This window comes from Acanthopagrus latus, chromosome 11 (genome assembly GCF_904848185.1).
Source record: "Acanthopagrus latus isolate v.2019 chromosome 11, fAcaLat1.1, whole genome shotgun sequence".
NCBI lineage: Eukaryota > Metazoa > Chordata > Actinopteri > Spariformes > Sparidae > Acanthopagrus > Acanthopagrus latus.
Genome location: NC_051049.1, coordinates 7,500,551 through 7,527,802, shown reverse-complemented (window position 1 = coordinate 7,527,802; position 27,252 = coordinate 7,500,551). Strand labels below are relative to the sequence as shown.

Sequence of the window (27,252 nt, the reverse complement as noted above, 5' to 3'; positions counted from 1 at the left end):
AAAAATAAAAATAAATAATAATAATCTGACGTCTAATTAATCTGAGAGCACTCATCCACACACTGTTAACTACACACCGGTGGCTGTTCAGAAATTAATTTGTAGTCCCGTTGACAATAGATTAATCAATACATTTAAAAATTAACAGAAAAACGGTTTGTTCAGAATCTACAGGCTCACGAACAGTCTACCTGTCCGTGTGGTATATTAAATCTTCGTAGATCTGAAAGGAGAATTGGACATTTAGTCTTTTAGCCATCATAGCCCAAAGAAGAAGCTGTAATGGACTTCTTTTTGAATTTCCACAAGTGGTTCAGTCTGATTTGACAGATTTTTCATTTATTTATTTTTTTACCCGCACTCTCACAAACAACGGCAAACTATTCACCACCAGCAGCAGGCAGGCTCCATAACACAGGGCACCTGCTGTGTGTGACTGACCATCCAGGTGATCTATGTAAACCTGGAAGTGGCTCGCCTCCCTCTATACCCGGGCATGTGTGTGATCTGGAGTGCGGCGCCAGGCCCTTTTGGCTCCGATTTCCAACTCCAGTCCGCCTGCCTCAGCCCTGCGCAGTCAACCGTCAGCAGCGCCACTGGGTGCAGGGATATCCCGATGAAGGGGGGAGACTGTTCGGGGTAAGTGTGACATCTGTACCGGTGAACTCCTCTCCGCGTTAATATCGGGTTTTATCAGCCGCCTCGTTGTGGACTATCGGCACACGCGTAAAAACGCCGCCAACGGAACAGTTCTGCTTCGGCTTGTGTGGTGACAGAGACTGGCCGGAGGCCCGGTGACCCACATTCTTATCTAATGCTGCATGTTAGCTAGCTAGCTCCGGCTAAAAGTGGGCTGACATACATACAGTAGATTGTTGCGGACGAGTTGAACGCTCGCTGCATTACGTTATAAAGTCGCCAGCCAGCGGGGAAAGTCGGCAGTCTGATTTGCAACGGACAAAGGTGCCCTGGCAGTGTGTGTCATATGTCGCAGTAAGTGTGGCAAACTGTAAAGCTGTTGTTTTGTTGCTGTAATTGACGTTAGCAGGCAAGCTAGGTGGCGTTAGCCTTCTAGCAATCACTGCCCGCTGTGCCGGCCGGCTTCACCGGCAGTAGGGAGATCGTCGGACAGATAGATGTGTGTACCTACGTTTGTCACCTCAGGACTCACTTTAGTTCAGGTGATTTCACACACTTGACAGCCGCACACATCTCACCGGAACAGTCTTTTCCCCCCTACATCTGCCGCTTCTTTTCACATGTATGTCTGTTTATTCCCGGTGTTAATTAACAGATCTGTGGCAGCTGCGTTTCTCTCCAGTCCTGTTTTTTTTCTTTTTCCGACCCCTCTGCATATTCATCTTTCTGCTGCTGCTGCTGCTGCTGCAAACTGATCAGATATGAAATTGATCACTTTATCTGTTGAAGATGTCCAGAACTATCTTGGACCTCGATCACACCTGTTTAGATGACAGGAAGTAGATGATGAGTTATGCAGTGTGATTAAAAGTGTCATTTTTTACAAATTGGTTAATTTTCCTAAGATGTCATCAGAAAAAGGTGACAGGATCTTTTGTATTTTTTTCCCTCGCTCAGTAATTGATAGAGACTGATAAACTTGTATGAGCATATTGGATCTCTGAGTAAGATGCATGTTTCATAGCTTGGATTACAGCTCAGATTTTCTTGTGTGTGTTTTCTTTCTTGTTTTTCTTTTTTTCAAATTCAGCCTCATTACATACATGAACTTTCCTGCTATGAATAAATTAAAGCAAGTATTTATAAAGAAGTATAAAGAATATCACTTTTAATAATTAAACACCTTTGAAAATACACTCTGATTCTGAAGCAGTCAGTTTGATTCAGATTTATCACAATGTAATGTGAACATAATGCATTTAATTGATAAAGTTCACATATGATGTTGAATGGAACTATTTGACATCTTCTGTAGTTTAATGTTTGTTTTCTGAGGTAATGTTGGAATGGTTGCGTTCATTTTTAAAGACTGGTAACATCCTTTCCGTGTCTTTTAATGATGGAGTTGGGTAATACATTAGTATTTATCAGCACAGGTGTGTAGACACTTGTTTATTATGTCAATAAAAGGGATCTTTACTATCTATTATATATTGTCTATAGACGCTTTTCACCGCAGACATTTTGACTTGTCAAGCAGGAAAAGCACAGGTGTGACCCAAAACGTCAATGAAGGCTCCATTCTCTTATGTGTCCCAGTAAATAAGTATGAAGTCCTTTCGTCAGTGAGTCAGATTGGGGGTGGGACTGACAACACTGTCAGATGAGGCAGATTACATTATAACATGCTGCGCCTAATAATGTAATTACTATATGCCTGTCACGTCAGGCTTTTCTGTTAGTAGTCAGTGTTGATTCAGATTAAATGTTTTCCTGCTTTGGGCTAATGCACACAGCTTGAATCATTCAGTGAACTGCTAAGAAGTGTATTTACTACTGGCACTGTACTGTATATATCTCTAGTTAGTGCTGATGATCAGCAGATAAGAACACCCCAAACTGATTAGAGACCTGTTAATGAGTGCTGAGGTTTGGGACTTGCTGTAGTATATATTGCAGGTTCTGTGTTTTGCTTCTGCGGCTGAGGTGGAGTAAAAAGTTGTAAAACATTGAGGTCTTGAGCGGAGCGCAGTGGCTTTACAACTGTTCATTGAAAGTGTCTCAAGGATGAGTTGTACACGTCATAACCTCAGTGTTATCTCCCTCCTGACATCAGAGAGAAATTTCCCATGCTACACCAACCAAAGTGGTGCACAAAATCGAGCAGCAGCGGCTGTCACACTTCACAACAGTTTTTCTTTTCTTTTTTTTTTTTTAAAATAATCTTTTTATTATGGATTCAAAAAAATACAGACCCATGAAATTACAATAGCAATAGTCTCTGTACAGAAAATAACAATTGTAGTTTGTGTGTGTGTGAATATTTAAAATACATTCATTAAAATAAAAATGATTACAAACAAGTAATTGGTAGTACATAAAAAAGGCCTTACATTTACATTGAAATTGTACTAAAAAAAAGAAGGACAATGAATGAAATATATAAAAGTATACTAAATTAAAAAAAGGGAGCAGATGGGAAGTAAGAATTAGTCAGGGGTAAAGGACTGTATGTGTAACTATGAAAGATTACTTTAAACAGTGCTTGTCTTTCACTGAGAATTTAGACAAAATGTCCCTAAGGCAAGGCACGTTTATCAGTATAGCACAATTCAGACACAAGGCAACTCAAAGTTGCTCAACCACAAAGAAATAGGTGGTGCTTTGGGAGTTTTCCTCGCAAGTGAACACACTGTCCTGCCAAAGCTGCATCTTTTTTTTTTAAATCAAATCCTAGAACTTGTGTTGATTATAAAATAACCACTCCAGAATTTATGTAGTGTGGGACAAAAACAAAAACATACATACAGTTTAAATGCATGAGGTTAAGCAGTCATGATACCTCCGTGTTTGTTATGACTTTGTGTGAAATATCAGGTCAACTACATTTAGCTTTCACTTCTTTGAATGTTGCTAGCTACAGATTCAGGAGTGGGCATGTGACTTTGTCGTGACAGCCATTTAATATGCTGACTTCATGAGTGGAGCTGAGAGTTGTTATGGCTATAGGCTGACGTTTCCCGCTGACGGCCCTGCAGCAGATAAATTGGTGACACGGCTATTCAGTCTGCAGTCTGCGTCACATGCAGTAATTATTGTTGTGTGTTGAAATATATTTCCTGTGGAAATGAATGATATTTTTGTTGTTAGCCTGTTGAAGCAGTCGTTATTACACAGCTGTGGCACACGTTCCTGCTCGTCTTTTAACGCTGTTGCAGTAAATGATCTAATGAGGGAGAATATCATTTGCTTTCCTTTGATAGCCACCGAGCACAGAGCTGATTAGTTACAGACGCCTCCAGATCCACGGACACCACTGACCATGTTCATTGTATTGAAGGAATATGTTATCTTTTGCAGCTGTGTGACCCTTTTATGTGGTTTTAATGGGTTTTTGAGCAACAACAGAGTTTAATGACAAAAGTGTTGATGAGATGGAATAATACAAGCATTATCCTCAAACATCTGTCGATGAGTGATATTGGACAGATATTTTCTAATCGAATATTTTACCTTAAATGAACTAATGCTGTATGAAACGCTAAAATTTTGTTTTTTCTTTAGTTCCTATCTTTAAAGCACAACCTCCAGTGACAGCAACATCAGCTGCAGGAAAAATCCTTCTGCTACACAGGATTGTTTCTGTCAGACTGACCTTTCTCTGACAGCTGAGAGGATTCTTCCTCTCCTAGACTCCAGTCGGATTCACAGAGTTTGCCAGCAATTATTTCTTTCCACTTTATCACCAACCAAGCCGCCAAAATAATGTTCCATTACTTGATGAATGACATACGTCTTTGGAGGTTGTCTCAGCGAAGGCAGTGATGATGCAGTGATGCTCGCTGATGAGGCGCAGTGGGAGACTTGCTTGAGGGATGAACTTTTGAACTCGTTAAAGTGAGTTACTGATTGAATGGCTGGATACAACTACCACAACACAAGCGCAACAACCTGTGTTTGTGGGTAGGACTCCCGTTTACTTTGTATGTTGAGTTTATTACAATGTTATTATCATTCAAGTTAAATGCATATGAATGCACTGGATATGTGTGACCTTTAGATATATACATGAGACGACTACAGTAACACTTACTCAGGGTTTTTTTTCTGAGAGTAGTAGCTGTTTCCAGTAAAAATGGAGAAAAAAAAAAGTTGACCTACATGGAGATCAGATGCAATCAAAAACTGTCTTAGAATTACGCTATCAGATTTTACTATGATCAAAAAGAAATGGGTCAAGTCCTTTGGGTTTTCCCTTAAAGGTGATGAGGATCTGTTGCATCAGTTTCATCATTGTACTTAGACTAGACATTAACAGGTTACTTTGACTGTTTTGGAACTGATACAAAAGATATGACGTGGTGTTTGTTGACAGCTAAGGACCATGATGACTGACTTAACTGCCATGAGAGACAAGTAACTTGCCCCACATAATGGAAAAAAAGAAACTGAAACACACATTTGTTTAGTCCCCAAAAAACACTTATGCTAATCAAAAAGTATTTGTCATTTATTAAAAAATAAAAAAGAGAAGCATTTGTCATTTCCACCTTCTCAGATTGAATGGATGTTTCACAGATTGAGTATTTGGGGGGGCTGTGATAAAACTATTCAACTATTACAGACAAAACAAATAAGCAAATCTGGATTAAAGGGGCACTATGTAGTTTTGGGAAAGAAATTTTAAGCAAAAAGCAAGATCATCATCATTGACAGATTTTTTGTTATGCCTTAATAAACTCAGTAGAGAAACTCTCTTTCTTGTAATGACTGAATTAACCAAATAAACAGTTTAAGAATGTTTTATTTTGTTTATATATGGCGGACCCTGCCACCTTTCTAGCTTCAAACAGTGTTATGGGGACCTTATTTCCAGCTTGTTTTTTCAGTTATGGAAACAATTAATAATTCTTAGTTTGTATAACTATCACATTAATATTGTAAATATAAAAATTCTGATATAGGGAGTTTTTCAACATTTTTGTAATTGGCTGCTATTTGTTGATCTAGTAATTTACAATTTGATGCAAATCAAAATCTGGATCTAGTGGAATTAAATTTGTAATATTTTATATTGAATTAAAAGGGACTATTGGGCCTTGGTTGAGGCATATTCTCTACATTCTTCTGCTTCATTTCATACCTCTAAGAAGAAAATATGATTGACTAATAAATACTGTAAATGCTATTCATTCATTCCACTTCAGCAAGTTCTTAGTTTGTAGAAAACACAGAGAGAGTGGAAACACTATGTACAGTATGTTTTAAGAACACATCAGGACTCCTTTAACAATTGTTATTGGAGAGCGAGGTCAGTATATTATCATCAGTATTATACTGGGGCCTTTTATGACTATGTATGATTAACTCCTTTATCGTAACATGGGTTGTAAAGTATTCAAGTTGTGGCGTTTGCACACACACTCGTTCACATGCGTACACACTACCTAAGCACCGCATTTTTGACAATAATTACACAAAGAAGTACAAAGTAGCAAGTTGAATTACTGCACCTCTCGGAGCAGCTGCTTATGTTTACGTTGCCTAGAAGTAGACCCCCTTCTCAGCTGATGGCCAGGGGCTCCGGTTGTGAATGAATCCAAGAGACACTCGTGTGCGTGTTCAGAGCTGCTCTCTTATTTCTTCAGTGCTGTGGTAGGCTCGCGATGACCCAGATGTTTTAGTTCTGTTCAGTTTTGAGCTTCTTAGATCTAAGCCGCTCATTTGTTTTTCTCTTGCTGTTCAACAGGTGAAGAATTCAGGCGAGGGTTTACTACACACTCGTCCATCAGGGGGTGAAGGCAGTAGCTTGATTAACCATCACTCAAAGACAAAAGGTAAGACATCTTGGCAGTAGTGGACTGTGTTAGGATCAGTCAGGTGGACTGTCTTGGATAATTAAGGCTAGCCTGGACGAGCTGTCACAGAGGCATTATTCACCCATGATTCAGAAATATTCTATTTTTGATCTGCAGGCTGGTGTAATTGGTGTAATCCTGAATATAATGCATATGGAATAGACATGGTGTTGACTGAGTCACCAGTGTTTCATAACATTTTCCGGAAAACGGATGTTACAAAATAATATTCTGTAACCGCATTTGCTGATACCATTAGCTCCCATTTCTATTATTTCTGTGACTTTGCCAGCTGTGGGTTCTTGGCTGCGTGTAGTTGTTAGCTTGCTTGTGTTTATCTACGTCCCAAGGTTGAACAGAAATATATAACATGTCTAAATGTATCATAATCTACCCAACAATGTTGACGGGTGTCTTGACTTTGCCTCTTGTTTACCTGTAAACCTTTGAACATCCCAATTTATGTGTAAAGTATGGATTGAACTCTCTCTTGAGTATGATGTTAATGATGCTATCTATCTTGTTATAGCATTGTCGTAAGAGGTCTAGTTATTTTTATTTGATTATAGCATCTTTTGGACTCATAAGATTGCTGGTATCATGTTAAAGGGGAACTTTATCAGTTCAGCTTTTACACTCCTATAACATGCTGTGGACATTGAAAGGATCAAACATGTGAAGGTAATCACACTGATCACTTGTTAGAGTGCAATGTTCTGCTAACCTTGGGGTTCTGGCAATAATGTGGAAGCCGCTTGACGTGCACCACATACCCAAGCATAATGACAGACCAAGTACGCTTCATCATGGCAAGAGTACTTCTGGAGGGTTGTGGCCCCTCTAGCAGGACAATGTGCTCTGCCACACCACTGAACCTGCTCAGGAACGCTGAGAGAGACATGAGCTGAAGAGCTCAAGGTGTCAACCTGGCCTCGAATCTCCCCAGATGCCAATCTGAGGGAGCATTTGTGGAATATGCTAAAACAAGTCTCATCCATGACGACCCCACCATGGATCTGACTTGGCTCTGACCACAGAATTCATAGACACAGGTAGAGGTGTCCTGTGGTCTCACCAGATAGCACCAGGGCTTGGCCGCGGATCCTACAGGTTACAATTGGGGCCTCCATGGTTCAGATTTGATTCAGCGTGTCCCACGGCTGCTCGGTTGGTTTTGATTTGGGGGAATTTGGAGGCCAAGGTCTTGTGCTCTTTGTCGCGTACCTTGGGTGCTGTTGCCATAAGGCGGTGTACTGCAGCTGTGTTTGGGTATGAGACGCATGTCAAGTGGCATCGTCTGCAGAGATGATCAATGTTATTCACTTTACCTGTTGGTGCTTTTAATGTTGTGGCAGCCCTGAGTCATTCTTACAAATGTGGTGTAGCTCCAAAGCTTTATATTATCTGCCATTTTTGCAGCTAGAAAATTATTTAAAAACACAGTAATTAGTGCTTCACTTTGTAGTTTCTCATGATCAGTTAAAATGCTTAACAAAAAATGTTGTACACACTTCGTCTGTGCCTTATCTGGTCCTATGCCTTGATTCGATCGTACCAAAGTTGGGCAGAAAATATTCTGGAAATTCCCAAGTAGGCAGCGAGACACTTCATGAAAAAGCTTTTGTTTATTTTACAGACATGATGCCAGCTATAGCTGTAGCTGTAACTAACAATTATAATCATCATTGCGTCACAACAGAGAAAACACTTCAAAAGATAATAAAAGATGGCCATCGTGTCAGAGCCCAAGATGACGTCTTCAGAATACGTTTGTGTTTGACCAAATCCCCGTTCAGTCTACAGTGATAGATAAGTTCCTTTAAATTAACATGCAGCCTAAAGCAGCACACATTTTAGAAGCTGGAATTGGCAAATTATTAATGAACTAATTAATTAATCATTAATCATTCATTAAACAGTCACTCGTACATTTGGCTTATTCTCTGTTAGTCAACTAATCAATGAATTAGGTCGACTGTTTCAACAATAATACCGACAGCAACAACACCTCACAGCGTTTATTGCAGTGCGTGTTTATACTGTATGAGCCTTGTGAGGTTATCAGATCAGTATCAGTTGTTTCCAATTCTGCCTGATGAATCATGTTTAATTTAAGTTGGTGCAGTGGCACACTATGGGAGAGCTCCTTCTATCTAAGATAAACTGCAGGTAATAAAGTGTGATTGTGTAGGCTTGGCGTGACTTGACACAATAATCTGTAATGGAGAGCAAAATATGGTGCAAAGTCCTCTGGGAAAGGACAAGACCATATGCTCATGTAGTTTTTTTTTTACATTTTTTATTAAGGTATCTGTTGGTTTAACTTTCTTAGATCACTACATTATACTGTGAGAACTAAATGTGCCTCTCGATTGAGCGGTTGGCTGGTTAGCATAATTGGCGTTCATATCCCATATTAATTGCTGGTGGTCACATGTCGGTCAGAAATTTTACTCATAGATTGTGATCTTGCAGAACTATAGGTCGATAGTCACTCTTGATTTCTTCTCTTGTGCTGCCAGTCGTCCTTCTGAACTCTAATGACCCACTTGGCATGGTATGAGGCCCCTGGCTGAGTTCCTGCTCTGCTGGGAGAGGAGGCCAGCAGCAGTCGAGGGGCCCCTGCCAACCACTGCTGCTTGCCTCTCAAACATTCCTGTCTGTGGGCTGTGGAGAGAAAATGCAAAACAAAGACTCCTTTTGTGCTGCCGGGCCTGTGGATGTGTGCAGTTGGAGTGGAAACACAGCTGGCTGTCCAGCGTCGAGGGTTCGGTTGGTAGAACTGCCCAGCAGTGTGGTGGGCGGTGTTGACAAGCTTGTGCTGTGGATTTACTCCGCACAGGCCAAATGACCGTGACATTATTAAAATCACCCTCAGCTGCGTGTCACGTCTTAGTCATGAGGAAACGTGTGCGCCTGTAAACTGAGGGAATCACATCCTTGATCCCTGTGCTGCTGCCACCCTGATGCTGCCTCAGACAGGATGTGTGACTGACTATTCGTCGATGTGTTTCTGTTGATATGTGTGACCTCGTTGGCAGCGAGTCTGATGCTTGCCGGCAGTTAAAAACTGCATAACATTATCCTAGATATTTCCCAACTCTTTGATGGAGAAGAACACCCCCTCCTCTTTATGTGCTCCCAACCTGAGTGCGAAGCCTGTTTTTTCACTGTACAGTATACAGAGAGGTTTCTTCCAGTACGAGGGAGTTTAAAAGATTTAACCACTGAACTGAATTCTTCCTAGAGTTCATGTAAAAGCTGTGGTCTGGTGTGACACCTGGGATCTTTGTGGGTTCCATAATCCCCTGCTCTCAGGTATCTAGATGTGACGTAGATGATGAAGAAAACACAAGGGTTGCTACGACACCAGACTTTACCTTTCCATGTGATACGAGACCTATCAGACAGCACTGTCCCAAAATGTCCCTTTGTGAAAAATGCATCCATGATATATGGGATGATTTGAGTATATTAGGGAGTGTTAGATATAGTGCTAAAATTATCCATCAATTATTTGATGACTGTTTGAAATAAATGTTTTTGAAAAACAACCATTTTTTCCTTTTCAACTGAAAGAGTCCAGACAGTCCTCATATTCAGTATGTGATGGCCTGAAAAAGCAATTAAGTTGACAGCTGCTCGATTAGTGAGCTCTGTCTGCAACTCACAGTATGAATGCAATGATTGATTGATTGATTGATCATTTGATCAAAAGCAGTTTCCAACCTTTGTCCATTGTTCGAAGCAGAAATGTTAAATGTAAGAATTTGCTTGTTATGTGGGGCATCATGAAACATTAAGCATTTTTCTTATTGCAAGGCATGTCTACATGAATTCAGCTTATATTTACAAATGATGAATTTATTATTATCTTTATATTTCGATAATAGGTATGTATATAGGCAATATAAGTAAAGTCACCCAGCAAATCATTATTTGAAATGCACCTCTCTGATGCTGATGCCAAATAATAATTCACATTTTCACTACTGTATCATTCTGAACCTTTTAAGTCAATATGAACCAAACTTCATCCAGAAATGTCCTCATCTTCTGCAACATTTCTTTTTTAGTGTACAGTCGTCACAAACGGTGAGCAGTGTCTCTGCTGTTTGTGGAAGGGGGAACTCTCAACGTAACGTAAATGAATCCAATGTAACAAACAAACCAAAAAACACCTGGCGCGCTGCAGTGAATATAGCCTTAATGTACCCAGTCGTAAGGTTAAAGATATACAACAAAGTGAAAGTATGATCAGTGAGAGTGACATGATGTTGTATAGGAGTAAATGATGGGGACGTTAGCGTCATCAAAACTTTATTTTGCATGCTGACATGATAAACTAAGATGGTGAACATGGTAATCATCTAAACTGCTAAATATCCAATAAGCTTGCCATGTGAGTAAGTTGCCATGCTAGTGTTTGCATTCACCTCGAGTGCAACCTTACAGAGCCTCTAGAATGGTTGCAGACTTGGGCACAATCCCAGTGTCCCCCCCCCCATCTTAAGGCCTTAAGCCCTGAACCCTCAAAAACTTGGCAGATGTCACTTGGTAAATGGTTGAGTGGGACAGCGCTTTGTGACATTTCACTGAACCATGTTGCCATTTTAAAACATATAATGATTAAAACAAAATACAGGAGCACACATGTACACAAATAGAAACATATTCAATCAGACGATTGGAGGATAAAAGCCACACAAAAGTTTCAAAAGTGTATTACTTTTTGATATGTTTGACAAACTCTGTATAACATAATAGAGAGACGCTTGACTTGGTAGCATTGTATATTAAAAAATGATGCATCCTCATTTAAATTTTAAAGAACTATGGGCTGCCTCTGTGTCGAGGGCTGCTGCTTAAGCCTTTGCATATCAACAAGTTGCTTCTGCCCTCATTAGAGCAGTGTTCTAATATGCAGTGATATTATCTTGTCTGCTGGAGCATAAAAGTACAAAAGCTATATCCCCAGTGAATGCTGATTATGTGTCTTTGGTTTTACATTCAGATTTTTTCATCACTGGATACATGGAATTTGTCACCTCTTTTTGAATTTCTGAACTGACTGATTCATGAGATAAATGCTTTCATTCTTTTGTTCCTTTCTCACCTCATCTTTTTTCATTTCATTTTTTCCATGTCCGCAAATTTAATGGTAAAAAGCACTCTCCTTAATGGCCAGACTCTGCCATATAGTACAAAATGATGGTGGTGGTGGTGGTGGGGGGGGGTTCTTGTGATTGGTTCCCTTCTGAATGATGCAGAGTGATGTCAGCGGCGTACTGTTAAAGAACATCACAGTGCTGTTTACAAAACACCGTTACTGCAGTGCTGCACAGGTCGACCTGTCACAGTGTTTTATATCCACAGACTTATCATTGTCGGTGTACGGAGGGAGTTTGAGCTGCGGAGGAATTCAGCCGGGCTATTTTCACTCCGTACGCTGAGGCCGGTTGCTATGGTGTTGCCCATTGGCACCGTTGCCGCGCTGGCATCCCAGCGCGGGGTGTGGCGGGGTGCGTGACGAGCGGCGCCAGAGATCCACTTCAGAGTGACTCATATCCTCAGAGCTCTGCTGCCCTACATCTGAATATGCATGCACACACCCACATAGACACACACACACACACACACACTAAACAGACATTCAACAATGCTGTGTGAGCAATAGAAAAATCATGATGTGTTTGATGTGATTCAGAGTGTAAAAATACTTGTGCATGTGCGAGGTGTGTTCATTTGAATACGTCTGTGTGGTTGACATAACGAAAAAACTGACTGTTGAAAATTCAGCACCTTCAAACGCGTGCACCGCTTTTTTTTTTCTTTGATGATTTGCAAGCTGAGGCTTAGGGATCACCGGGACTCTTCGGCATATCATGTGATTAAACGAAAAAAAAAAAAAAGTGATATGCAGACAGTGATTCCCCGCTCACACCCTTTGTGAAGGTACTTGCCGTGAAGAAATGTCGACTTGAAAAAAGGATTTGTGTTGACGAGGAGCGTAGTTTTATTGGTAAGAACAGGAAGGTGTTGCCTGTGGAGCTGTGATTAAGTTAGATCGGAGGAGGAGGAAAGTAGGTCATTGGGCCAGCAGGTCAGTGAAGCACAGATGACATCACAGTTATACAACCTCTGCTCTCCGGCTTACACAACACTCACTCTACGCTGCAGCTACTGCCGCTGCTGATACACTGGTGTCAGTGGGTAACATTTTCTTTCCTATTCTTATTTTTCTGGCATCTACTGTTTCTTTTTGCCTTTTTTTCCGTCTTGGTCTGCGTCCCTGTTAGCTTGACATGCCTCGGTTGTTCTGTCAGTACTTAGTGCACAGATAAAGGTCTTTGCTAGAACTTTCCACCCCCTTTTAGATGTATTTGGCCACTTGTGTTGATAAAACGGTGATCTTAGATAAGACACCCATTCTCTGCAGCTTATATGTGTCATTAAGAGTCGAATGCAACGAGCTGTAAAATGACAATGCATAGCTGAAAGTCACTGGTCCATGATAAAAGCTACGCTGCCACTAACTGTATTTTCCCTTGCGTGTCTTAACACGAATTTGTAAACACTGAGCCTTTCTTCTCGTCCTTGTTTTGATGAACCTGGCATGGAAAGTTAATTCAAGCCTCAACACAACTGAGTGGGGTTTCCCTCAAACATATGCTGTGTGTTGTGATCCTTGGTCAATTGTTCATCATTTAAAAAATGTTTGACATCAAATCCTCAAGGCCTGTTTTATGTATTTTATTTTTACCCCTAAGCCTTGTTTTTGAGTGAACCCTTGCCCGTTACAACAGAGTTGCATGAAGTAGTGGTTGGAATCTCCCCCCATGAAATAAAACAGCCCTTCAAGATCCTCATACGTCATCAGTCGATGTTGATTGTGTTTATGTAAACAGCCGTGACCAGACGTTTCCAATATGACATCTTCAGCTGGGATTTCTCTGCGTAACTGTGGCAATCCTGTTATTATCACAACAACCTTGGATGGAAGCTTGCAGTTCATTCAGAACCTCATGCTATCAGTTAAGTCATTAAATAAAAAGAAAATGCTTAATGTGCTTTATAGGTTTGACACTTCACATAAGTTCTCACTTTAGCAACCTGTGCTCCTCCTGCACTAATATAAGATACCAGCTGCAGTAATTTTGCTGCTAGACTTAAGTTAACTGAGACATCAGCCAACTTCTAGTGATTGTTTTATACTTGTTATAATGAAAAAGACCATAATTTATTTACATATTCAGTGGTTTGAAGTGTGCCCCTCAGTTTTGAGAGCCATGAAGCCCTAATAATTCATCCCAACCCTCTATCCCAACAAAATTGGGATACCCTTTACTTTGGCATGGAAATGGAGGCACAGGGCTAATTGGTAGGGGAAGGGGGTGTATTGGGATTGGGCCTTTATGCAGGCAATAATGCTGTTGTCTGTTGTTTCTAAAATTGGAACAATAGTCTTATGCCCTATTACAGATTAAAAAAACAACCAAACAACATAAAACAGAAATGATGAAGTCAAATCAAGAAACAGAGCCTTATTTTCGTGATGTTTTTGCGGTGACTTGGTTTGTAATTTGGGGATTTACCTTGAATAACAGTAAGTGCAGCTGTGTTTTCTGCTGATTGGCTTACCCAAATGCTGCTCACAATAACAGACCTCAGTATGTGAATAGATGAGCTAATTTAAAAATAAAAATCCCTCAAATATTATAACGTGTTTATGGTATGAATGGAAGTGTCATTCGTGCCATGATACGTGGAGAGTAACACTGAAGGGATTTTCTCACCAACAAACCATAAATAGGCCATTATGGTGAGAAAACCTCCCACACAGGTTCTGACGGTAACTGGTTCATGAAATAAAATGGGTCAAATATTTAGGCTAGAGACCCAGCGGGCCTTCTCATTTTAATTTGACAATCTATTGTAGGCATACCTGCGGAAGGAGAAAAGAGTTGGGCTATACATTGTCCGTCAGTGTTGGGCTCAAACTATGACTGCAGACAGTGTTTCCCATGGGTAGAAAATTTGCTTATGGTGTTGTTGGGTGGCGTGATGTGGGAAGGCAGGGAGTGTGACAGGGGGTGGTACAGTGTGTGACAGGCGAGTTCAATAATAGACGAGTCAAACAAAGATTTAGAAATATTCATGGCCTCTAAGGTGCTGCCTTGTGAAACTCATGATGGTTACTCTGCCAGTACCTGCCAGGCGGGGTGGGAAAAGTTCGGCACTTCTTGCCTCTGGGATCTTGAATCCACAGATCTCCTGCTATAGATCTTTTATAGAACTAGACACCGGCCACAAAAATGGCTACTGTTCAGACCAATGAGAATTGTCCGCCGGGAGCACATGACAAAAAAGTTTCTAGCTTGTGGGTTTTATAAATATACAACCTCCATGGATCCAAAACTTGGAAGCAAAGCTGAGTGGCAGTGCCGTATCCGGGTCATAGTATTACATTAATGCATGATCCCTGATTATTTTAATTATTTCCTGCAAGTTATGGCAAATAGCCTCTTTTAAATGATATATTGAAACACAACATTTAAAGCTGTTGTCCACAGCCTCTCATTTTTAGCTCAACTGTCACACATCACATTAGATTCCCTCACACAGACCTCCTGTACCCATCCCGGGTGCTTACCTTTTTGTATTTTTTGCTTCACTCATTACCAAATTATCAAGTTGGATAATTGGACAGTAAGATGCGTGCCATTTTGGGATGTAGAGACCCTCAGCTTGACTGCTGCACCACTTTGAGTTTAGCCCGGCTGTTAAAGAAAGGACCGTCACAGTGCATCAGGGGATAGCCGGCCATCTGGCTATGTCCCATGCTGTCTTTCATATTAGATGGGCTGGACGGTTTATATGCATGGCTGTGAATAGAATTAATCGAATCCATCTTTTCTCCTTAGCTACCCTCATTTTGGTACACTGCAGTCTACTGCAGTCTTCACATGCGGGCAAACTGATAACATTACATAAAACGGTACTGGACGAGTCTTATCTGCTTCTCCAACTTTTTCTAGGCTCAGATGTCGCTGCCATGTTCGACACTCTCACCCGAAGCAGACGAAAAACTCTGAAAGACATCTTGTCAACTCTCTGCCCTCCAATCGAGGAAACTTTCCGTGACTCTACTCGAAGACCCACAGCGCTTCACCATCGCCACAGTGTGTCCACCCAGACCCCGTCCAGCAGCACCTTCCTCATCCTCTCACAGGACTGGCTCGGCTGTCAGTAAGGTAAGATTCAGGCTTTACAATCTGGTTTTGGTGCAGTTTTGAATCACCCGGAGGTGATGAAGCTGTTGTAACATTTGATTTGGCCTATTTTTCTCCAAGGTTCATTCACAAATGTCTACCTCACGATTAAAAGGCCCCTCTCCAACACTGCGACCCTGAACAGGATACAAAATGACCTCGAGCATTGACCAGTGAGTCAGACTTCTTACTCAGTTGCATTAAACTTGTAGTCTATTCAATGCCATTTTCAAACACCTTTTTCACTCCAATCAACAGTCCAAAAATCTATGTATTCACTGTAATATGCACTGTTTCTTTACTAGATGAATTATTTAGAGCAGTTGCATAATTTAAAACAATTGTGCCTCTCTTCTCTGTTTTTTGCTTTTTCCTCAAAATAAAAAATGTATTCTAGGAGGGACTCTCTAAAAAACTCATGTGAGATTATTGGAGAACACATATCAGAGGATGTTCTTCAACTGTTGGTTTGTTTGCTCTGCAGGGATGACAGCAGTATCTTTGATGGGTTAATGGAAGAAGATGAAAAGGACAAAGCAAAACGGTAAGATCCCTGTGGGCTGTATTCAGATCCAATACAGTCGATTAAACCTACTCCATGATATAACACAGTTTTTCGGTTTCATGAAGCTGGATTTTTGTATTTGCATATAAAGACACGCCTAACTTACCTGCTGTCAAACATCAAGGAGGGCTATATTGTGTTGTCCTGTGTCAATAATGCAACACATAGATTTGACCAATGGCCAGAAGTTTATCAAGAGAAATCGCGTTGTTGATCCTATTGTATCCGAACCCACAGTGTGTCCCGTAACAAGTCTGAGAAGAAACGCAGAGACCAGTTCAATGTTCTCATCAAGGAGCTGGGCACCATGTTGCCGGGCAACACCCGCAAGATGGACAAGTCCACTATTTTGCAGAAAAGCATCGACTTCCTGCACAAGCACAAGGGTGAGGAGCCGATCAGCGGTTTGTCATGAAGATTTGTTGCCTTGTGAGTCACAGTCTCGATCCGTTTGTTGACATGTTTTTATGTCTCCTTCATCAGAGATCGCTGCTCAGTCAGAGTCAACGGAGATCAGACAAGACTGGAAGCCTCCTTTTCTTAGTAATGAAGAGTTCACTCAGTTGATGTTGGAGGTAAGTAAAGAGCAGTAGTGCAGAAGTCTTTTTAATAATACATGTTCTGTTTAATTTCATTCATTTCAGGAATGTGAGTGAATTAAAAGAGTACATTTCGTTTGTGTCAGGCATTAGATGGATTTTTCCTTGCAATTATGACTGATGGGAATATCATTTACGTCTCTGAGAGTGTGACGTCCCTACTAGAACACTTACCTGTGAGTATCATGTGAAGAGTCAGTATTACAAGTCTATAACTATGCCCACATGTCAACAGTGCCACAGGCTCAAAGACTGATCATTGTTACGGATATTTCATGTGTTTCAGTCTGATCTTGTGGATCAGAACCTGTTGAACTTCCTGCCCGCGGGGGAGCATTCAGACGTGTACAAGGCTCTGTCCTCTCATATCATGGAAGGAGAGACGCTGACACCTGAATATCTGAAAAGTAAGTGGACTTTTTAACTTAAAAACACAGATAAAAAAGGTGGATTGCACCATGAAGGGCGTGTGGTGTAAAAAGCCTGTGAATAATCAAATGTGTGGTTAACGAATCAGATTTCCATGCTGACAAGATGGCAACAGATGATCCACTCTTCCAGCTGAAAGAAGATGAAGTGGAATCTTTGCATTTCCATTTATCTGATTATGCAGTTATGTTATTTACTAGTTTTCTTATCCATCTCAAATGAAAATTTTGTTCTTCACTTCTTATCTTTTCAGCTAAAAATCAGCTAGAGTTCTGCTGCCACATGCTCCGAGGGACGATCGACCCCAAAGAGCCCCCTGTGTACGAATATGTCAAGTTCATCGGAAACTTCAAGTCCCTGAATAATGGTGAGTGATTCTGCTGTGTACAAACTGTCTGAAACTTGAGTTCAGACTTCCTGGCTGTAAACCTTTCTGTGTTTTGTTTGTCACCAGTGCCTAACTGTACCCGCAACGGTTTTGACGGAGTGATTCAGCGATCGCTTCACTCTGCCTTTGAAGACAGAGTGTGTCTCATAGCTACCGTGAGGCTTGCCAAACCACAGTTCATCAAGGTAAGAAGTCACTCTGCCTTCTACAGTTTCTCACTTCTCCTTTTATCTGATTGACACACATTCGGTTTCCTGTCTCAGTGTTTGAAAAAGGTAGTTTTAATTAGGACACAACTCGACAGTAACGGCTGCCCAGACACCCCGGGCAAGCACATTTGGGCTCCTGTCAACCATTGTGTACAGTCCCCTGCTGCCTCTGTTGGCAACCACTTTTCTTTGTTTAAAAACAGTTTGTCTTTTCTTCCTGCTGAGTTAAAGAGATACTGTTGATTTTATGTAGTCTGTTGGAAATCGGGTGACCATGAGTGTGGAATAAAATCAAACGCTGGCTCATCATCATCATGGATTAATTCACTACTGAAACTGAGTCAGCAGAACCTGAATTAAAGAGAAGCTGTAACTTCGTAAAGGCTTGTGAGGCAAAGTAATACCAGAGAAATGGGAGAAGAGGAATGTAAACACTAAAATCTGATTCCTTGGACTCCATGTTCAGCTCAACATGAACTCAGATAACTCTGTATTTACTATGGGTGTTTAAAAAAACAGACTAAAGTTGTAGAAAAATGTCTAAATACATTCTAAACTTTGCTTCTGTCCCTCGCAGGAGATGTGCACTGTAGAAGAGCCGAATGAGGAATTCACCTCCAGGCATAGTTTAGAATGGAAGTTTCTCTTCTTGGACCACAGGTACAGTCCTTATTCCAATGTGTACAAATGTATTTGTTGCTGTGCTGTTTGCGGTTGCATTGCATGTTTTTGTTTTACCAGTGGATGATTAATCAAAGGTGTTCTCACACCTAACCTGTTCGGTGCAACTGGGCCAAGACAAGTGAAATGTCGTGACTTCACAGTAAACAAGCCCATATTATTATGCTACTAAATGCCATTTTGTGTGTTAGTCACTGTTTATGATGTGTGAGGTCCACTTTAAGTCTTGACAAATACTGATCTGATTCAGTCGTTTCTTTATGAGCAGTATGTGACTCTAAAGAGAAAAGAAACACTGAAAATGCAGCATGCCTGGTTTCAAGTAATGTCATTTACCAGAAGGAGATTTTCCCCATGTGGATCCTGTTGATGCAGGGTGACATCATGAACAGTCACTTCAGTGAGTGAATCGCAGTGTGTGTGACATTATGTTTATTCCTTCTGAGCTGGACTAGAAATAAAAGGCAACAGTGCGTCTTTCTTTCTTTCTTGGTCTGGAGATGTGAGAGCAGTCTAGCTGTTTGGTACTCACGACATGGAAAAACTAGTCAAAACACACCTGCATTAAGTTACTTTAAAAGCTTTGTATGTTGAGTGTGAATGTGGTTTGATGGAAAGAGCATGGGGACAAGTTAAACATGAATCTTTGAACTTGATTATTGGCCCCTAAATGACCTTTTGTGATGACCTTCATAGGACAGTATGAGTACATTAACACTGGCCGTCCAGAGGTCAATCACTGACTTATCTCAGTAATGTATTTGTAAGTAATGTACTCTTTATTTGTTCAGAGCTCCACCCATTATAGGTTATCTCCCGTTTGAGGTCCTGGGTACTTCAGGCTATGACTATTACCACGTAGACGACCTGGAGACTCTGGCCAAATGCCACGAACACTGTGAGTACATTTCATTCAGACTACAGTAAAGGGTAACTCCACCATTAATGCACATCAAAGTGTGTTTACAGGTCTTGGGGGGAGTCCAACTGCATATGTGGAAAAAGTAGTATAAAGCCTTTTGTGGCTCCAGAGGAAGCAACATAGTCTGATAAATTCAGGGGCGGTTCTGGGGGGGCAATACGGGCCAGTGTCCCCGTAACTCTTCTTGCAATGATTTTGTACTGAAGGGAAAGGCGGAAATGAAGTGTTTCAGCAGTTTACTACCCAATTAAAATTGTTGAAATTGTAAGCGCTGTTTTGTCTGAATGAGGGATTTGTCTTTTTTTCCGGGTTGTATGTGCCCCCTAACAAAAAAGCCAGCCCCAACCCGGCCCCCCTATTAAAATTGGTCTAGAACTGCCACTGGATAAATTGTCTCTAGTGTTGGCAGTCAGTGGCTAAGTTGCAATGTGAGTTATGTTGGCACAAGATTATAAAAAGGAAGAACCATTCATGGAACATAAATGTGATATCTCTGGTTCACATGTATTGATTTGGATCATTTGTTTTAAAACTATGATCATGCTGTCTTCCTCAGGAGCCACAAATGGCTTTATACTACTTTGCCACATAAACAGTAAGACTCCAAAGGACCTGTATACACACTTAAATGTTTTAAATTGGCAGAATTACCCTTTAATTTGAGCTGATCTATGACTGTCAGCTTTCTTTTAGCTGTCAGATACTGAATGTCACTTTGCTCTGCCTCCGTGTCCATCTGCAGTAATGCAATATGGCAAAGGAAAGTCCTGCTACTACAGATTCCTCACCAAAGGGCAGCAGTGGATTTGGCTTCAGACCCACTACTACATCACCTACCACCAGTGGAACTCAAGGCCAGAGTTCATTGTCTGCACCCACACTGTTGTAAGGTACATGGAAGAATTAACGGATGATATTTACATTCCAAGAGTTGAAAAATGCATCCGTGCCACATCTGTAACTTTAACCACAATGTTATATATAAGTATATATTAATCACTGCCTCTGCTCTACAGTTATGCTGAAGTAAGAGCAGAGCAGCGCAGAGAACTTGGAATTGAAGAATCACAACCTGATATCACAGTAGACAAGGTGAGACATCTGTCCAGCATTAATTGTGAAATGATGGCTCAGTATTCTGTGACGATGGTTTACAGAGGGGACAGCGACTGCATTGTCTTTCCCTCCACCTCACAGCAGTCCCAGGATTCAGGCTCTGAGTCCCAGCTTAACACGTCCAGCCTGAAGGAGGCTCTAGAGCGCTTCAACCACAGCCGGACACCCTCGGCCTCGTCGCGCAAATCATCGCACACCGCTGTGTCTGACCCAGCCTGTAAGCTCCGTCAGCTGCTCACACTTTTACTACAACTGTTCTTTTAGTTTTGTTTTTCTGAGTGTCGTGTGTGTGTGTTTGTATAATCTCCTCCAGCATCACAGATGAAGCTTCAGGGGGACAGGGGTACACCTCGCCGTCAGTCAGTCTCTGCTGTGGAGATGACGTCACAACGGAGATCATCTATCAGCAGTCAGGTCAGTGGAGGGACATTAACAGAGTCTGGTGTCAAATGTCTTTATTAGGGATAAACGAGATTCAAAGGACTTAACTGATCCTCGTGCTTTTTTGTTGGGTGTCTCCTTTATCAGCATTCGATGAGCTCCCAAAACACAGGACAGAACTTGGCACCATCCATAGTTTCACAACAACAACCACAACAACAACAGCAGCAGCAACCGCAGCAACAGCAACCGCAGCAACAGCCTCAACAGCAAGAAGTTCAGACCAGCAGCCAGGTTTATAAAATCTACCTGATTCTGTCCATTTTTAACGGTTTATTTGACAGAGACAAGCAAAGCTTTAGCTACACCAGAGAAAGTACTACAAGCTAGTTAACATCTGTACGTCTTTGGCAGAAGACAGAGAGAACATCTCTGTAAGTCTTTGTGTTCAATGTTTTCTTTATTTTAACATTTCAATATAACTTTCAACAGTGTGCCAGCAAAAAGGAAAAACAAGTTGAAAACTGTAAGATTATCTAAATGTGGATAGGCATTTTTAACAATATTATTCGTCAATCATTCATTAAATGTGAAATAAGTCACATTTGTGAAGAACTTCTCGTACTTCTCGTACGATTTGACTCATAGTTGCAACCCAAATGTGATTATAATAATCTAAAATAAGATGTATAATTAGATTTTTTTGTTCTTTGTTCCTTTGCCCTGATTTTCTCAAATGTATTGTTTTAATAGGAACTTTTTTTAAATCAGAATTACACCTTTAATGCACAGTTAACCTCTCACAGTTTATATTTAAGTTGTTCTTTATTTAGACCGTTGTCATTTTTATCTGTCGGACAACATACTGCCGGTAAAAAGCCGGCGTATGTTTTCAAAGCGTAACATGACACTGAATCAGTCTTTAGAGTTAATTACTGATCTCATGCTGTGCCTGGTAGTAATGTTCTCACATGAACCACCTCAGCAGCTGGCGTTTCACTTCCTGCTGTGTCATTGTTCTCTGACAGTCGATGGTGCAGTTCTGCAGCCAGCTAGAGGCCATGCAAAACCTGAAAGAGCAGCTGGAGCAGAGGACCAGGATGATCGAGGCCAACATTCAGCGGCAGCAGGATGAGCTGCGTCAGATCCAGGATGAGCTGCAGAGAGTGCAGGGACAGAGTCTGCAGGTGAGACTCAGGAGTGTGTGGTCCGATAGATTTATCATGCTGTGCGTTGTTCTTTATTTACTGTTTGGATTTACTGTTGTAGCTTCAGAGGGAGTCAGAATCTGTGATATATGTTTCAGATGTTCTTGCAGAAAGGAGCCGGAGGACTAAATCTGGGCTCTGTGCAGTTGGCCCAGGGGAACGCTGTGCAGCAGGGGGGAACACTCAGCATGCAGGGCCAGGTGGTGTCTGCAGGGCCTCTGCAGAACAGCATTCAGCAACAGCATGCTGTCCAGCCCCAGTCGCAGCAACAAACACTCCTACGGGAACAGAGCACCGCACTCTCACAGGTCGGAATAACCAAATATTCCTACTTTTCCCCCCACGTTCATTAAAGTGACACATTTATTACTCACCTCATTTTGTTTCTTTAAAAATGTCAGTATGCTCGAGATGCTGTCTCTTACTCTGGGTTTGTGTATTTCAGTCTCAGCGGTCGTCTCTCACCCTGCAGCCTCAGCCTGCATCCCTCTACAACACAATGATGATCCCTCAGCAAAGCTCCACCAACATGGTCCAGATCGCAACGAGCCTGGCTCAGAATGCTGGACCCAACACTCCCGCTGTGGCTACATTCGCACAGGACCGTTCAGCTCAGATTAGGTTTGCATCTTCGCTTAAGAGTCGCCCTCTTAGTTGTCGTGGTTACATGTTTTTCCTTCACAGCAAAGGTTCACTGATTGCACCATCATCCTGCCCACCATTTTGATTGGATGTTGTAAAAGTGTTTCCACAATGCAGATAAAGATTTGTCCTGACTTTATTTCCATGTGTCCTTTGCCCACTACTTGTTTCTGACAGGTTTCCTGCAGGCCCTCAGCTGCTCACCAAGCTAGTAACAGGGCAGATGGCATGTGGGGCAGTCATGGTCCCTACAACAATGTTTATGGGTCAAGTGGTGACGGCCTTTGCTCCTCAGCAGGGCCAAACCCAGACCATCAGCATTTCTCAGCAGCCGCAGCAGCAGCAGCAGCAGCAGCAGCCGCAGCAGGAGCAGCAGCAGGTACAGCAGCAGTCACAGGTCACTGCCATGCAGCCAGGGCAGGCTCCACTGGCCCAGCAGCAGACACAGTTCCTACAGGTAACACTCGGGCGGAGGTGAACAGTTGGGCTGCACGAGGCAACTTTCTGTTTGGTTTTATTTCAAACGGCCGTACTGAGATGTCTGTTTGTGTCTCAATATCACAGTTTTCTTCATTGGTAGCAGCCACAGTGAGTCTGTTATACCACTGTAACTTAGTGCTGTTAAGGAAATCTATTTATACATGAGTCAGCAGCAATTAATTTTGCTTTCTAAGAACTAACTCATCTAAATTTCTCCCTCAAGGCTCCTCGGCTTCTTCATGGAAACCAGTCCACCCAGTTGATCCTGCAGGCAGCATTCCCTCTTCAGCAGCAGGGTGCCTTCACTGCCACAACGCAACAACAACAGCAGCAGCAACAACAACAACAGCAGCAACAACAACAGTTACAACAACAACAACAACAACAACAACAACAACAACAACAGCAGCAGAAGCAGTTACAGCAGCAGAAACAGCAGCTGGCCCCTCACAGGGCGGATAGTTTGTCTGATCGCTCTGCGTCACAGCAACAGTAGCTGGCTGCAGCCAATCAGAAGAGGACTGAGTCACACCCAGACGTGGGTGTCTTTGTGACGGGGATCTAAAGAGGAGTTCTGCTGGAAGTGCAGCACTGACACCAGGCCTCAGTGGCTGAGAGGTGATTGGACGGGCAGGCCGCGGCTTCCCTCCCCTCACAAGGATCTTTTGCTGTTTGCACTTTACTCCTGAGCACAGAGTGATGCAGAGAACCGGACTGGGCCCTCTGTGGCTCCGGCAGAAGGCTCAAAGCCTTTTCTCCAAGAGAACAGGGAGCCACAATCCCTGTAATGGACTCCCCCTCACACCCCCCCGTGGGCCTCTCCCTGTGTGTGTGTGTGTGTGTGCGCGCGTGTGTGTGTGTGCGTGCGTGTGTATGTGTGCCCTCACAGGATTATTTTATGCAGAGCTCTCCAGTCAATGCAGCGAAGCTTCTATCAAGCATTATGGACGTCCTGCAGAACAGCCAGAGGCGTGTTTGTTTTGGATGTTTTCTCCTATTCTTGTTTTTCATGTAAAAAAAAAAAAATATATAATGACGAGTCAGAAAATATTTTTAAGAATGTGGTGTAGATTGAACTTTTACTGTACAGAACATCATGTGTAATATATAATGTAAATAATATGAAAAAGAAAGAACTAATATTTTATATGATGCATGAAATGAAATGCGTAGTCTGTTCTTTGCAGCTTTGAATATGCTTTTTTTCTAGTACTCTCAGAAAAAAAGATCTTAAAATGCTCAGCGGCTGATATTTTCACAGACGTCCTTCCTACTATGGGATGCGTTTGTGTGTCTGCACAGTAGACGATGCCGATGTTGCTTGTCGTGTCACAGTTTGTTTAATCCTTTACCCACATATACACAGAATTTCATAAAAAAAAAAGGCAAAATGAGAGAAATGTTTTAAAGTATTTATTTTTAAGATTTATAAGATGCGTTTAAAATCCAAGCAGTAAAGACTAAACTCAACCTGAGTCAAATATTGAGAATGAAGCCTACAGAAGTTGAATTTGCCAAACACAGATCCCTCCATTACAAAGCCATCCATAATGCCTGTATGGTACCTCCACTTAAAGAAATATCTATCCCTTAAAATATATTTTATATTAAAAGAGATATAAAATCGGTCCTTGTTAACTTGAGCTCATACGGGGCTTGAGTGGAATGATTCACAGTGGCCGTTTTATGGCTTTATTTGATAGGACAGCTTGAGAGATGACAGGAAACGGGATGAGAGCGGGGGATGACACGCAGCAAAGGGTCGCAGGTCGGACTCTAACCGTGGGCCTCTGTACATGCTCTACTGACTTGGTGCACCAAGTGGAAAGATTCTTGTTAATATCAAGCTAATCAGATGATTTCTTCACTGGCAGTCTGATCATCCTTCCGGTGTTTAGCCACTTATCCCAACAGAGTAAGGAGAGCGGCCCTGACGTCCTTTTCCCACAAGTGTCTCTTGGAGAAGCAGTGTCTCGATATCTCTGAACTCTAGAGAGGTCAGCCTCATTCTGGCTGTCACTAACCAGCGTTACTTAGCAGTTAGATTTAAGTTGTCTCATGAGAACTTTTCTTTCTGGTTCTCTGTCCTACTCCGTACTCGTTCGCTGCTAAATGCTCCACTACGTCAGGCAGCCACCACCTTTGTCCATCTGCAGGTTGGTGCTGGGCAGGTGGTGCACAGTGGGTTTAAGAGCTTTGATACCAAAAGCTGCCCTCTGCAGACAAATGTTTCTCTTTGAGAGCAGATCGAAACCCAAAACACTTAACAATGAGCTGAAAGGCTCCAGAGCTGAGGGGGAAAACTGCAAAGTCAGCGGATTTATCACTGTGAGCAACCTAAAATGGAATATGATCCCTATATGATGCCTCGGGGAACATTATAAAAATACCAAAATCCACAGAGAAACGCATGAAGACGTGTTTTGCTGAATTGAAATCGTAAGCTTTGATGAGCTTTTTTGAACGCAGACCCCCTACACACTCTGCTGCAGCGGGCCTGCCCGGCAGCCTCCTCACCATCTGATCTAATTCACCGTCAGATGGCGTGAGGCGGGCAGCTCAGCCTGTTCTTCATCTGTGTCAAGCGACTGGCTGAGCTCGACACATGGCTGCAGTGTCTGCCGAAACACACGCACAACATACATCCACGCATCGTTTTACATCTTCAGTCTGAGGCGCAGAACATAATTCTTCCTCTGTGCAAACTGTGATGCACCACAGAGGCTGTGCTCGGTTTAATCCTAGCTTTGAGTAGCAACGGACAGAATGCTAAAAATAAATTGTTTTGCTCCTTGTCGCTTTGGAATATTGGACCGGCACCAAAGTAGCCTTTCTAACCGGTTAAGGGTGACCCAGTTTGAGTTTGAGTCAGGGGAGAAGTAAACCACCACATGAAACAGCTGCTACCCCGCAGTGACATGCACGAGAGTTCAGCTCAGTTTGTGTGTTAGTGTGTGTATATATATAGTAACAAAGCATTCAGTGTCTGTTTCAAATGTTTAGTGAGATGGATTGTCACTAAATTATTTCAAATCAGAGGACATTTGGCTTGTATCATATTAATGTGACTGCTTTTTTTTTGCAGTTGTTCCCCTTTTGTGGCTTAATCATCATTACAACTGGGCTATTTATTTTTTATTTTTTTGTAGTTGGCTACATCTGTATCCAGTGTTAAGTGTACGGCCACTTAATTTATCCATTTTACTCATTCAGCTTTTAATGTGCAGTTAACACATCTGAGGGTGAGGAGGAGGAGGAGGGATGAACATTATGTTTGCCTTTTTAAAAACAAGAGACCCTCTCCAGTTAATAATGTTTAGTTTGGTCTTGACTTGACAGAAACACTTACCTTCATGATTTGGTTTTTTTCACATGGAAATCGGCTGTTTTCCATAATGAACCTACAGTGAGCATAAGAAACCTAAACATGCGTCCTGTTTACAGATGAATCCAGCTGAATGAGTGAACGTGGCAGACGAAGGATCTTTGTAACAGAAGCACAGGTTGAATCTCACCAAACAGCGATGACCTGTTGCTCTGATGGCCCATTATGCTGAAACCCCCCCACAGTCTCATTGAACAGCCCATTATCCAGAAAAATGGCCACTGCTCTGAAGTTTTGTTCTTCGGAATTGTATTTTTTTTTCCAACCTAAATATCTTCGCGTTAGGCTTACTGTTTTTTGCTGAAGATATCCTAATAAGAGTGAAACGCTGCTGATTCAGCACCACGGACAGGGCCGGCTGTCCCTGAACTGACAGCTACAGGGACGGAGTGTTTTCAGTGAGAAGGCTGTTTGTTTTCAGGATAACAGGCTGTTTGACCAATGGGCTTTGAGTCAAATGTAAAACATTTTGTATTCT

At 41.9% G+C, this 27,252-nt stretch overlaps 1 protein-coding gene across 9 annotated transcripts; it reads left to right on the top strand.

The window, feature by feature from the left end:
• The first annotated feature begins 26 nt into the window (after nucleotides 1–26).
• clocka (clock circadian regulator a) lies at nucleotides 27–24,773 on the top strand. Of its 9 annotated transcripts, none has more exons than XM_037113677.1 (24): nucleotides 27–639; nucleotides 6,389–6,476; nucleotides 15,536–15,751; nucleotides 15,851–15,942; nucleotides 16,254–16,313; nucleotides 16,572–16,720; nucleotides 16,818–16,909; nucleotides 17,020–17,109; nucleotides 17,220–17,340; nucleotides 17,616–17,729; nucleotides 17,817–17,935; nucleotides 18,537–18,619; nucleotides 19,432–19,538; nucleotides 20,305–20,452; nucleotides 20,579–20,654; nucleotides 20,760–20,895; nucleotides 20,992–21,092; nucleotides 21,207–21,353; nucleotides 22,088–22,246; nucleotides 22,378–22,575; nucleotides 22,713–22,888; nucleotides 23,087–23,366; nucleotides 23,474–23,497; nucleotides 23,613–24,773. In XM_037113677.1, exons 4-24 carry the CDS (start codon nucleotides 15,923–15,925, stop codon nucleotides 23,883–23,885), a joined length of 2,673 nt encoding a protein of 890 aa, XP_036969572.1. In that variant the 5' UTR covers nucleotides 27–639; nucleotides 6,389–6,476; nucleotides 15,536–15,751; nucleotides 15,851–15,922; the 3' UTR covers nucleotides 23,886–24,773. The 9 variants fall into 9 exon arrangements, with proteins under 9 accessions (XP_036969572.1, XP_036969571.1, XP_036969567.1 ...); XM_037113676.1 differs by having other exon boundaries at nucleotides 30–639; nucleotides 20,763–20,895; nucleotides 22,366–22,575; XM_037113672.1 differs by having other exon boundaries at nucleotides 32–639; nucleotides 22,366–22,575.
• The last annotated feature ends 2,479 nt before the right edge of the window (nucleotides 24,774–27,252 follow it).

Coding starts and splice junctions, on each gene's coding strand:
- clocka (XM_037113675.1), top strand. CDS start 15,923: ATGACCTCGAGCATTGACCA. Junction 17,341..17,615: donor GACACCTGAATATCTGAAAA/GTAAGTGGACTT, acceptor TTATCTTTTCAG/CTAAAAATCAGCTAGAGTTC. Junction 20,896..20,991: donor CGCTGTGTCTGACCCAGCCT/GTAAGCTCCGTC, acceptor AATCTCCTCCAG/CATCACAGATGAAGCTTCAG.